The following is a 13,547-nucleotide window of genomic DNA, read 5'->3' on the forward strand; positions in this document are numbered from 1 at the left end:
CATCCCATCTTGGCAGCCTCTGTCACGGCATCTCGCCCGGCTTGACACACCACGGGAAGGAATTGGGATGCACAAGGGCCGACGATGACAACAGCTAAACCCAACCGCCTTGAGGAAGTCAGAGAGCTTTCAGTATTCAGGTCCTCTTGTTTTTCTGTGCAACACCCCGTATGTTTTCCCAGCCATAAAATTGATGTTTATCTCACTGCTAACTGCCTTACAGAGATCATTACACATTGCAAATTCAACCATTTACAGATAAAACGAGCACGAGCAGCCTGGAAACTGTCACACCACCCCTATCTCCTTGCCACATTGCAATGTGTTACAACCTTTAAGCTGAAAATTAACATATAATACCTAGAGGCCTGGAAATAGTCACTGGGCAAACAATGAAAACCAAGCAGAGGTAATTCCTCCACCCACCCCACACCACCACCTGCTCAATCAGGGAAAATTAATTTTTGAGAAGAATTCTTAAGCTATTCTTGTGAAATTGAGCAAAAAAACCCAAGAGGAGGTTATTCCTCCTTGCCTAAAATATCTTTGCTACATAAAATGTCCCTCTGGATCCACGTGTTTGTTGGAAAACATGGAGGGGACAGAAGGCAAAGGGGGAATGCAGATGCCAAAACCAGCCCCAGAAGAAAGATCACCAGCTACAACTGCTGCATCTCGTGGCATAGGTGCCGTGAATGAGTAGGGGAGGGATGCTGAGCTCGTGTCTGGATCGGACCTCAGGGCCAGGGCTACCAGCCCAGTGGATGCCCTCAGAGATCTCCATCTCACCCCACATACCTTCAGGCTCCTTTACTGGTGGCCACGGGGGGAGTGACCTGGACCCAGACTCTTTCCCAGGGTCTCCAGCAAGGGCTGGAGCGAGGAAAGCTGATAGCTTGGAAATCTTTAGCCCTGAGATATTGCAGGGTGTCCTTTTGAAAAGATTGCCATCTTGTGTCTTTTCAGGCACTTGAACATCGGTTGCCTTCGTATTTGAGACCACAGGTCTTGTTCAGGAGCTTTATTACACACAATCAGAGGCAATAAAGACCCTTGACAGTTACAGATGGCTTCGCTGTGTCCTGTTCTTAGAGCTACCTTGTAAAGTTGGACAGTAATGTTTCCCTCATTTTTTTTCATCTCAATTTATGACTCCTCTACCATGAAAAGCTACTTATGCCCTCCACAGTTACATATACCATATCCTTCAAGGCCAGTAAATCACAGTCTCAAGTCATGTCAAATTTTGCGAAATAAAACTAAATTGCAGTTGTCCTCTAAGGCAAGAAGCAGCAAAATTGAGAGAGAACGAGCTCTTTTTAAAGCCAGAAATCTGGCCGGCAGCCTCCCATGGTGTGCGGGGGCAAGGATCACCAAAAACCTCTAAGTGAAAGAGAAAAGTCTGAGACAAGGGAGCCCAGGGGACCCTCTGTGCCACCCCAACAAGCTGCCTCCGTAGCTACTTCTGTGGTCTAATGGCAAGAGTGAAAACTCTTCCAAACTCACAGGATTTCTCTATATAAGCCGAGCCTCCCGTCCCCCGCAGCCGGGAGGCAGAGGGCTGGGAGCAGGACAGAGCCAGGCTCCAGCAGCGTTTATTCATCGAGGCTCAGTCCCTGGGCTGGATTTGTGCTTGGAAAGAAAACTGGGGAGCTGATGGGATCATAGCTTCTCATTTTAAGGGCTTTTTGTTCAGACAAAAGTTAGTGAAGTGCTAACACAGCAGGGTTTTGCTCCGCTGAGCCCATCTGGGTTCACTCAAAGCGCTGAGCACCTCACCAGGGACTGGGGAAACTGAGGACAAAGATAGACCACAAAAAACATTGACCCCAAACTCACCCTTTACATTTTTCAGGGGCACAGCAACTTGTCTTTTCCCTTCTACAGCAGAGTTAAACTTTCATGACAGCTGACTTAACTTGAAGAGCCAGCACCAGGGACAGACAGCAGCATGCCAGAATAAGAGAAGGGAAGACCCATACCACATCTGTCCTTGCTAATTCCCCTCCCCACATCCCACACAGCTAATTAGCAGGGGGCTCAAATTGCTCCATGTGTTGCAAATTCACCCATCACACAGACACCAGGCCAACTCTTTCACCCCGTACAAACATCTCTCAGCAAAACCCTCACAATAAGCAATTTTTGCTATTCTGGAAAACCCTATTTAAAAGTTTGTTCCATGGTCTAAGCTCAGGGGGCTTCTTCACTTTGCAAGGTGACCTCACACCACATCGCATGAGCTCAGAGCATGAATAAGGTGCAAGCTCTTCATGTGGAACAACGCCCTCGAAGCAGGAAAGTTCTAACCCACAAAAAAAAGAGAAAAATTATAAGCAGCCATGACAGAGACAAGGAAAAATGCAAACCATCTCGTGCCAGATCCTTAGCTGATAAAAACCCAACATGCATAACATACAGCTTCGGGCTGGGATACACTTACCCACCTCTGAATGTTTAATGGGAGCATATGCATCGGTTAATCAGCAGCACACAACACAAAGCATTTTGTACCTCCTCTCCACGTGTTGTGCAATTAAAAGGCTTCTCATTCAGGCACAGAGAGAGAAAAGTCAAGGGACTTCGGCTGTGAAACATCCATTATTCAAAAGTGTATCCATTATTCAAAGTTTTTCTTAAAATCCTATTGTCAGCTCAAAAGGAAAAAGAAAATGAGTTTTTGAAAGCTGTGCTCTGTTGATATTCCACTCCAATTTTTGCTGATTGTAAGTACTAAAACTTCAGACATTTTGAAGAGCTGAAGAAATCTTTCATGGTTACCGAGAAAGGCAACACCCTGTGGGTAGTCGCAATTTTTTCCCTCCTCACTTAACTCTACACCTCGCAGGGATGTGATACACCCTGGCCAACAGCACGCTCCTTTCCCAAATTGCTCAGCTACCCCAGCATGAGGCTGATAAGCATCTATTCAGGAGAAGGCAATAACAAATTACTCAGCAAGCAGTAGCAGATGCCCACCATGGCACCTAACCAGCTTATTGACACCCATAAGCTCAGCTGAATGAGGTTGGGTGGGTTGCACAACCTTCTCACCACACCTGGGAGCTTCAGTGTGGGGTGCCAGGACTAGGCTGCAGGAGATCACATAGGAAATGAGTCCCAAGGGTGCCTCCCACCACCCAGATGTGGGTGCAGAGGGGCAGCTGGCCCCGCAGAGCCAAGGCAAGGGAAAGCCCAGCACTACTACAGCTCCTGCTGTGAAGGGAGGACACTGGGACAACCAAAGAGTGCTGCACACAGGAAACTGGCACAGAGGAACCACCTGGATGGTGGAAGGTCTTCAACAAGAACAACAAACAATCAACTGTTAACACTAGGATATAAAAACAAGTGGTAAAGGAGGTTTTACCTTCTCTAGGAGCTGGAGGACCTAGAGGAAAGAATGTGGAAACCCCCCAGGTCAAGGCATCAGGCACCTCCATAGGGATGAGATGGGTCTACAATCCAGCTGGCGAGTCACTCCACAGGTCAGAATCAGATCTAGAGACAGCACCAGGTCAAACACATTTGGCTGGGTCCAGAAGCAGTAGGGTCTAAGGCCAGTCTGGCTATGCTGAGCTGGAGACTGGCATCCCTATAACACAACTTCAAAAAGAAGTGATGCTCCCAGGCTGAGCTTATATAGGGCCCCAGGCCCATGGGTGGGGATGCTCAGGTGAGGCTAGTCAGGGCCACTAAAGCTTATTAAGGCCCTGAGAGGCCTAGCAGGGGCTTATAGAGAGGTAGAGCAGGGACAGGGTGGGCTTCTGCTGTGGGGCTGGCTGATGAAGACTAAAGGACTAGAGTGAAACAGTTGTTGAAGCTGGGCATCAGGTTAAAAAGTAGAGGTCAAAGCCTGAGATATGTTCTGCAGCTATGAGATAAAAAATATACTTATTACTCTATTTAAAATAACTATTTGTGAGGAAAAAGTAGAAGTCCTTGAAATGCCTCCAAATCATTCAAATCATTGAAGAAATAAGGCTGTAAGGGGGGGGGGGGGGGGGGGGCAGTCCTCTGAAGGTCTGAAGATTCTTCTACTTGGGAAAAGGAAGATCAAGAAAAGATATGGTAGAGGTAAGCAGCACTTAATAGTGAGGGACTTGTTTCTTCAGGGCTTATTGTAATAAAATAATACCAAAAAATAGTCTAAGATAGACTTAAAATCAGTTTGTTTAGGTTTTCTGTACCCATAGTGTATAACCAACTGTGGAATCCCCTGTGGTGTGACCTGAAGACACTAAAGATACTATTTCAACAAAGCGAACTGATGGAAGGATGATGAGTGAAGGCTAATCAATGCAGTGACCTAGGTGTAGTGTGTGACTTAAAGTCCTCAAACACAGCTGGAAGCTCAGCGGGTGTAACAGGGTAAGGGTCCTGCTCTTCCACCATCAGACTACTTTACTACCATCAGAATACTAATTTTAGGTGTTGTCAATAATTTAGGGGACAGCTTGAACATATAAAATGAAACCATTGTTCAGTGGTCTTTGCTGACTGCTATCTTTAAGCAGCATGTTTAACTAAGGCACAGTGATGCTTCAAGAGTGGATACTTGTAGAGTGCTTCCAGGACACTAAAATGAGCTGGATGTTATCTAGAGGACAGCTACCGCTCACAGCTTATTTGGATAAATTCTTTGCTGCAATAGACCATTTTCTGGTATTACCAGTGAAATAAGCTAAAAAACCACTTCTTTTCTTCTGCAATGAGAAGCTGTGCATAACATGATGAATTTGCAAAGCTTTTAAAGGATGGATGAGAGCTAAATAACTTCCTCCAGGGTCTAAGGCACTGCAAAGCAGGACTGGAGCTGCTGTGGCAATAAAGGCACGCTAAGAAAGCCAGGAGGGTTACTGCAGCAGAGGAAGCACTTTGTAATCAGAAGAAACGTTGAAGTGGCTTGTGTGGCCAGAGTCTATGCAATGGTGGAAGAGCAGGGCACAGCACAGACACGTTAAGTCTTGTCAGATGAAATGATCGCACTATCGTGTCTCTACAGTCCGTTGTAGTTCAAGTCTCTCGTGTTGAGCTTCAAAGAGTACAGCCAGCTTGTTACCAGAGTTTTGGGTTCCTTTTGTTTGCAGTGATGCTTATGAAGGTAATGTATCTTTAATCAACCCCTCCTGGGACTGAGCTGGACTGATACGGGGTCAAGAGCACATTCCTTCTCCCCAGGCAGAAATGACTGGGAATGTGGGTGGGCAAGGGGGAGGGAAGGCAGGAGAGCAGTCTCCCTTCCTTGCAGGTCACTGCTGGAGGCAGGATGGGCCAGTGACTTCATTCCTCTTCAAAACATACATGCAAACCTTTACCCCTCTACCCATGTCTTTCTCTTTTTGGTCCTCATTTCAGTTCAGAGCTTTCTGTCAAGCTGCTTATTGGATGCCTGGTGGGGCACTGCTGTGATGTCCTATGGCAGTGGCTCCCAAATGGGGATCAGTGGGACCCCAATTAGCCTCAGTTGCTCTTTGTACAGCTCAAACTATGTAAAAAGAAGCTGTAAGTGAGATACTTTGCTTCCACAGCAAAAACCACAGCCAACACAGGATATTAGGCTGTTGTCAAGAAGGAAAAAAATGGCCCATAGCCTACTGATGGGGTTGGACAAGCTGTGTAAGAAGGCAGCTTACATCCAGACTATATATGCGACTGCCACTGAGAAATGTTGTTGGGTCGGATTTTGAGTGCTGTGTAAATTTATTCAAGGTTTTAGGAGGCCAGGTAACCTGGTCAAAGTTACTGTTCCTGCAGCTGTGGTGATACAGGACACTAGCAAGGTAAGCTTGATGCTGAGGGATCCTCTGATGTACCATACAACACACCTAACTACAGTCATGCAAGAAATCCCTGACAGTACTATGGGGTCTCCTGGGCTGGGTGAAGGCATGAAGCAAAGCATCAGCCACACAACTGAGCAAAGGTTCCCCCTCTGCCTTGGGCTGCAGAGCTCTGAGCCTCAGCAGGAGCCTTTCCAACTGGTGGTTAAGCCAAGAAAGGGGACAGGCTAAAAGCCCACAGCCATCAACAGCTCCCCCTGTTCAGCTGACATGCAGCAACTTCTTGAGCCACCTAAGTTGTGTCCCTGACTCATTTGGCTTGTCCACTGTTGGGGTGGGAGCTTGGAGAGTCTCCTCCTCTGGCTGAGTCCTGGGGAAACAGTGCATTACTTTGTGGAGATGATGACCTTTCCTGGGATTTGCACTGGAGCATGTGGTTGAAGGTTTCATTTACCTGCAAACACAAAGCCCTGGACATCTATGGTGATAGCCATCAGGGCAGGGCTTTGCAGGGAAGGAAGGGGCAGAACGAGGATGCACGGGAGAATTCTGCATCTGAGACTGGGCTTTCCATCCCTGGGATCCACTAACTAACACAGGATCACACCAGCTCCTGGGTATTCCTCTGTCTTACATCCCTGAGCGTGCTAGATGGTGGCTACGTAAATATTTCTGGGGAGCTGAGCCGTTATTTAAGCATTAAAATACCATTAAATGAGGAAAAAAGTGTTTTGAACACCTTCAGAGGTGCTCAGGGGGAAAAATGCAGATGAAGGCACATCAGGATCCGCTAATCCACTTCTAAAATATTATCCCAGCATGTTATTCTTCAAGACCACAAACTCTTCGGTATGGGAGTGAGTGGTTTTATATGATTTTTGCCATTGAGCATGTTGCAATCCTGGCCTTACAGTACCAAACCAGGAGTTAACGACTCCCTGGCTCAAACCCAATGAAAGAAGATTAAAAAGGGTGAGGGGGAAAATGGGATTTCTTGACTTAATACTTTTGTTTCTTAGAGCAGCAGGACTCCGGAGGCTTCTGTGCCAGGGGCCTAACTGTGCACAAAAACATGTTTCTGTCTACAAAAAAAAGCTTTGCTAAAATAATCCTGAGGAATCTGTTCCACGCTTACCTCTTCCAGTTTGAAGAGTGCTCCAACATGGGGATGGATATTTCCCTCCCAGCAATACTGGGGAATGGAGGGAGATAGTAGAGAAAAAAACCAGGGAAATTTTCTTCCCAGTGAGGACTCGTATGCTCCCGTGGCAGACACATTCTTCAGAAGCGGTAGGACGGTGGGAACTGTGGGGATTTTTCCTCTAGCAAAACCTGTCCCCACAATCCTGCCCTCCCATGCCAACCTGCAAGGAGAGGGAGGGAAGGTGGCAGATCTCGTAGAGGTCTTGCACCTTGTCTTGAGGCAGTACTTGCACGCTGAGGAGGGCTGAAGAGCTGCGGGTGCTGAGCTTTCAGGTATGAAACGCTCTGGTCTGGGCTGTTGTACTTTAGTGTCAGTTTTCAGAGAACATACTTAAAACCTTAAAAAAAAAAAAATGCAAGAAGCCAAGGTGCTGTTCCATGCACAACCCCTCTGCGTGCACAGGGGGCTTAAGCACATTGCCCCTGGGAGGTGCTCAGCTGCATCCGGACCCTAAAGCAGCCTCCCCTTGGCTGCATCTCTGCAAACAGAGCCCAAGGTGTTTGCTTAACCTTCCCCCAAAGGGCAGCAAAACCTTCAAACAGCCAACAGCATCACCTGGGCTCGCATGGGTTAGTCATAAGGCAGAGCAAAGCAGGGCTTTTATTTCAGTGCAGGTTTGCAGAGCTGCCTTGAAGATGTCCCCACCGATGGCCTCAAGGTGCATGTCTACTGCTCTGCTGCTTGTGAGCATCTTCACCTCCTCTCTCTGTCTGCTCTGGCTGTAGTTCGTGCTGTGGCTCATGCCACTCTTCAGAGCCAGCTTGTATTTGGGGTCACTTCCAGCTGCCACTGTCACCTGAGACCAAAAGAAAACCCACCACCCAGTGTGAAAGCTGCTCTGCTCAGAGAAGCACAGAGCATCTCAGGCTGGAGGTACGTTTCCTTTTTATTTTATTTATAGCAAATGGGAAGTTGGAGCCAGTGACCCAACTTTTTGTATATGTTTAAAATGTGTATATGTACATGGCACAGCAGAAAAACATACTGATTTCTGAATGGAACAATATGTTTCAAGGCCACAAGCATCCCCCCTGCCATCAGGGATGTGCTGGGTACCGCAGATGTTTGAAGTGTACCTTTGCAAAGGAGGTCTGTCCCCTCCCTGCGCTCAGCCGAACCCAAGGCGCTGGCTCCGTCACAGCACAAAGCTTTGATGTTGCAAAGTGAAATGATCTGCTAAGCAAGGATTTGTGTTTGCCGGATGACTTTACAAGCAGAAGTACATTAACTCCGGGCTGTAGAGAAAATGTCACTCCTGTACCGTTCAGACAGACCATGTAATCGCCTCCGCTGCGGGGCGGGGGAGGAGGATTGCATGAATCAAGGTGTAGACATGATTTCTGCAGGCTGTCCCCACCTGTGCTGTTGTCTCTCTGCATGAATGGCAGGAAGTTGCTTAATCTGTATGGCTTTGTCTACTGATGTTTCCGTATTTCGGAGGAGCGGAGAAGTCGGCATTTCAGCTGCTACTGAAAATCCAGTGAGTTAGACATTCCCCACTCCCGCTCCCTAGCCAAGGCAGAGAGGTACGACCCTGCGCCTCCAAAACAGAGCTGCTGCCCTAGAGCCCCATCAGCAGAGATGCACATGGATAGCAAGCTCATCTTTGAGACATCCTGCTCAGGACACTTCCCAGCGAGAGGAATGGGGAATTAATTCACCACTGCACGTGGCCCGTGGCTTACAGAGGCTCTCAGTGCTAAACAGGATCACCAGGAACATCAAATTCTTTGTAGAAAGTCCACACTGAGCAGTTTTAAAGCTTGCACAGTATCTGTGGGTGTAGTTCATAAAAGCTGCCTTTCCTGCAGGCCCTGACAATTTAATACTGTTGAAATTCAACAGGTCGGGGCTGCTGACCACATCCCTCGCTGGCTGCATCCCCCCTGGATGCTCTGCAATCCTTACTTCTGTGGGATCTGCACACTTCCCCCCCTCTTAGAGGGAGGGGAAAATCAAGGCGCAAACCTGAAATGATCTGCCCCAGCTTGTACAGATGTGTCCAAAAGAGACAAGATGCCACAACATTTTTGACAGTGGAAATGCCCAGGTTTGGGGTTGTGCTTCATGTGTTGCCTTCAGAGTCGCTGCTGCTGCCACTTACCCCGGCTGAAGCCGTGCCCTGTGGTCAAGAACCAGCGAGGTTGTGCTGTAGGCGGTCGGCAGTGCCACCGCATCCTCGTATGACACCTTCAGGGATCTGCCACAGCACCTGCGTACGAAGACCTGCAACACAATCCCAAGGAGGGATGGGGCTGAAGCTCTGCCGAACTGAACCCGTGGCGAGGCATTGTGGGGGATTGGTGTGTGAAAAGGTTTGTTTTAACAGTTTTTATATCTTTTAACAGCCTGCTGTTTGGGAAAAACTCCCCCCAAGCATCCCACTCTGGCAGTGGTGCCAGGGGAAGGGGTAAAAACTAATCAAAGGGTTGTGAGGCAGAACTAAAGCCCCGAACAAAGAGGCGAAAGTCTCTTGCAATTTGGCAAACAAATGCTCTGTATCCTTACCTTCTGATCAACAACCCACTCCGCCGCCATAGCTTTAGTGCTAGTCACACAAATTACTCTGTGTCCCTGCCAAAAAACCCTTACTGGATGGGTGTCAGGAGAGAAATCGCGCAGTCCCGCTGTTCTCTCCGAATCAAGCATTTGATTTTCCCGAGTTCTTCAGGAAGAACCGTGAACAGCTCAAGCTGTGTCTAATAACAGCCTGCTTAGCAATTGCATTAACTGCACATACTTACCCCTTTCATCTTTTGAATGCTGATTCCTCACGCAGAGCCTGTCTTCTCCTTCATCCGGCAGAGCGCAGCACCTTTCTCTCGCATCCGCGACCACGACGCAGAGCTTGAGGAGGACAACCCCTGTGGCACACATCTGGCTCTCCACCCACAGCGGCTGAGGAGGGACCATGAGGCCATTCCTAAATCCTCGCATTTCTGCATTTTTCTTCATCTCCTTTCCCTTGCACATGGGCAGGGCCCTGGGCCAAGGGCTGGGGATGTTTTTTTGCAGCAAAGCACCGGGTGGGCAGAAGATGGCAGCATCTGCCCAGCAGACAGCAACTGCTTGCTTGACTAGGTGGGGATTTCTTTTCATTGGGCATACCAATGTATTTTTGCAGAGGAAAGGGGACATTTTCACACCCTTAGACTTCAGAAGTATGATCAAGGCACAAGACAACGCTCCTGGATGGACAAAGGCAAAGGGCTTAGTGCAAGAAGGACCACATCAGCATCGCCCGCGCATTGAAAGACACAGGGGCTGAGGGCTAGAGGGTTTTTTGCAAGGGGCGAGGACGTGCCTTCAGCAGAGGAACAGTCCCTGTGTCCACGCCAGGTTGAAGGGTGCCAGGGTGGCATGTCTGCCCAGGGACAGGCTGGGACCCCTACCCCTGATGGTAGGCTATCCCATGTGCTTATGTGAATTACTGCAGCACTGAGGAGCTCTAGGCTTAGGATGGAAGAACCCAGCCCTGCCCAAAACCTCTCTATGCTTTGGGTTTCTCAGCTTTCAGGCAAGCCTAATATTTGCTGTAGCTCTCCCCAGACTAGCATGAGTCTCCTCCCCTCCCAGGGGAGCTTTAGACTGGATATTAGGAAAAATTTCTTTACTGAGAGAGTGGTGAGACACTGGAATAAGCTGCCCAGGGAGGTGGTGGAGTCACCATCACTGGAGGTGTTCAAGGAACGTGTGGACGAGGCATTGCGGGACATGGTTTAATGGGCATGGTGGGGTTGGGTTGATGGTTGGACTTGATGATCTTACAGGTCTTTTCCAACCTTAGTGATTCTGTGATTCTGAGTGCTCTTTGCAAGCTACCTTGAAAATGCAAAATATTTCACACTGAGTATCTTCAGAGAGGATGTTAAAACGTGGTGGCCTTGTTGGCTCTAAGAAGATGCTTCTTAGAGGGAGCTTCTGCTTTACCTGCGGCAGCCTTCATTTCCCAGCTCTAACGAACTAATGCTTTAGTTCATTTTAGTCACTCTATGCTTTCTGCACAGATCAGACACCTTCTCATCAGGAGTGAAGGGCAGTGTATAGTTTTCCTGATACAATCCCTGGCAGGCAAAGATACCAGCAAAATTTAACCTGCAGTAATGGACACTCACTGGGACCCGCAAGAGAGAAGGGGACAAACATTAACTCCTTCCCATCCCACAGCAGCAGAAGAGTTTTAGAGACACTGCCCTGAGTCTGCAGCAAAGTCTGAATAACCAAATTTTGATCTCTCCAGTTGTCACACTAACCACTGTGTTGTCCCGTCTCTCAAAAGGTGCTCTCTAAGTCATGGGGTCACAGTCTCAAGCAGATGAAACTGGGGACAGTGACTGGTTTTGCTGTGGCTGTGTGGATTCTCCCCTGGGATGTTGTCCCATGGGACCTGGCGGAAAATGGACAGCATGCACTGAGGAGCAGCTATCGTGCTGGGACAGTTTTGTGCTACGCTTCAATTTGGGATGTTTATTCTTTCAGTCTATGTTGATCATTACAGGAGACTTCTGTGGATGTTATCTCCTTGATGCAGGTACATGAGGCCCTGTGGACTTTAAGCTTGTCATCTCTTTTCCCCAGTGCAAATAATTGGGGAAAAAAAACACTTTTGCAGAGCTCTGCTCTTTCAAGGACAGGGCAAATATGAACCGAACACTCCTCCACCATGGTGGGGATGTATGTTGGGATGGCCTGGCAGATACTGGAAGTGACATGTGGAAGGGGGGTGAGATCTGAACATCGCATTGCCTTGCACCCTGGATTTAACCTTCTTTTTTCCTACTGTCTTCTATACCTTTTGCAACCTGCATGTAACCTTTGTCTGTTCGTATGTCCTGTTCTTAGCCAACTTCACTAGGATGGGGCTTAGGAGATCTTCCAGCTCTGCTGCTGCTTCTCTGCCTGGAGATCTTGGACAAGTCACTTGTGTAAGTCAGTGTCCACACTTGTAAAAGGCAGGCAAAGACCCTCTTCTCCTCTGAAAAGAGCCTGGAGATGTATCGGTGAGGAGAGGTGACTCTGTTGCTCTTGATAATGTAGCATTTAAAGGGCTGATCTGAAAGCAAGGCTTACTCTGTTGTAAGGTATTGTCCAAATACTACAAAAAGAGGGAGCTGCTTGTGTTGTGAAGAGTTTCAGGGCATATGGACAGGGCAGAGCAAGCGGAGAGGGGGCTGGAGGTACTGCCAATTCCCAGAGCAGGGCTTTCTCTAGTGCATGAAGCTGGTGGCCCCTGCACTGGTGGTAGTGTTTGCAGAGGGGACAAGGACAGCAGGAGAGATCCAAAGAGAAGAGGGTGCTGAAGCAGGAGATGGTTGGATCTGAAAGAGGGGAGCAGAGGAACAACAGGTCCTGGAGATGAGAGCAGACCAAGCAGGGCAGCTACAAGCTCCCCTGAGGAGCGTGACTTGATTTACTTCCCCTGCATAAGGGCATCAGATGATTCTTGGAGATCCATCAAATGCTACAAGCCTTCGCAGCAATCGCTGTACCTGGTGGGGCTGCAGAGGAGGGGTGGGACATGCCGCATGACCAGGGGCTTTGCTGGCTTAGTGCAGAGTGTGGCTTGGTAGCCCTGAGCACCTCCTCTCCAGGAGGCTTCTCCCAGGATGCCCATCCTGAAACACAAGAGCCTGCAGGAGGTAAGACTGAACCATCCTCTCGCCAGGGCAGTGTTTCATAAAGCCCTCCCAGCTAAAGCCAAGGAGGATCTCAGGGATGCTCCAGCAAGGTGGTGTGGGAGCAAAGATCTTCAGCGCTGGGCTCGGCGGGGGGAAGCGAAGGAAGCCTTGCCCTGGGGCTGAGCTGCAGGCAGGCCTTCGGGAGACAGTGGGAGATGAATGGATGGGGGGAAATGGGGATGGGGGAAAAGAAAGGGAGCCTCAGCCCCCCCCCCCCCCATTGCCCCATCCCACCTTGGGGTAGCTGGGGAGGCAGCAGGGTTGCTGCAGCCCCTGATGTTCCGGCCCCACAGCGCAGCTCCCCAGGGCACAGCTGCACATGTGCCTGTGCATCCCCAGTCAGGGACCAGGCATTGAGCACCGACTGATGCTTTCAATATTGGGTAAATATTTAAATGCTGGGTAAATATTTAAATATCTAAGTACATCTTTGCAGCTCTGGTGAACCACACCAGCAGAAAACTTTGCAGAGGAGCGTTTTGCATCCCGAAGGCTTGATTATTCTTTTTTTTTTTTTTTTGGAATGTGTGCCTTTGCAGACACCCATGGTGGTTCCCAGCAGCTATAAATGGCCACGTGTTGCCATTGCAGTGTCATCACACTGGTTTTCCAGATGGGGAAAACGAACATGCATGAACCACGCAGGGGTCACAGAGTGAGTCAAAGCTCACAGAGCCAGGGGATGAGAAACCCTGGTCTGCTGACTCCCCATCGCATGGTTTAACCACAAGCTCAGCCTTTCCCCTCGGGCGATCTCCTGCTCTGAAGCTGCATTGCTGTTTGCATACGATTTTTGGAGAAAAGTATTTTCGGAGATAATAATGTGCTTCTTGGGCTGAAACATCTTGTAACTGTCTGTCCAGAAGGTGGATGGGAATGCAT

The 13,547-nt window shown here is 48.8% G+C and overlaps 1 protein-coding gene across 1 annotated transcript; it reads right to left on the minus strand.

The window, feature by feature from the left end:
• Positions 1-6,169: 6,169 nt before the first annotated feature.
• Positions 6,170-12,601, minus strand: LOC104263378 (quinone oxidoreductase-like protein 2). Its single transcript, XM_059822136.1, is given in 10 exon segments — positions 6,170-6,198; positions 6,201-6,237; positions 6,919-7,147; positions 7,602-7,783; positions 9,109-9,178; positions 9,180-9,199; positions 9,496-9,561; positions 11,004-11,097; positions 12,466-12,499; positions 12,502-12,601. Coding segments are annotated over 10 exon segments (861 nt in total).
• Positions 12,602-13,547: the final 946 nt, after the last annotated feature.

This window comes from Gavia stellata, chromosome 10 (assembly GCF_030936135.1).
Source record: "Gavia stellata isolate bGavSte3 chromosome 10, bGavSte3.hap2, whole genome shotgun sequence".
In the NCBI taxonomy this organism is placed as follows: Eukaryota; Metazoa; Chordata; class Aves; order Gaviiformes; family Gaviidae; genus Gavia; species Gavia stellata.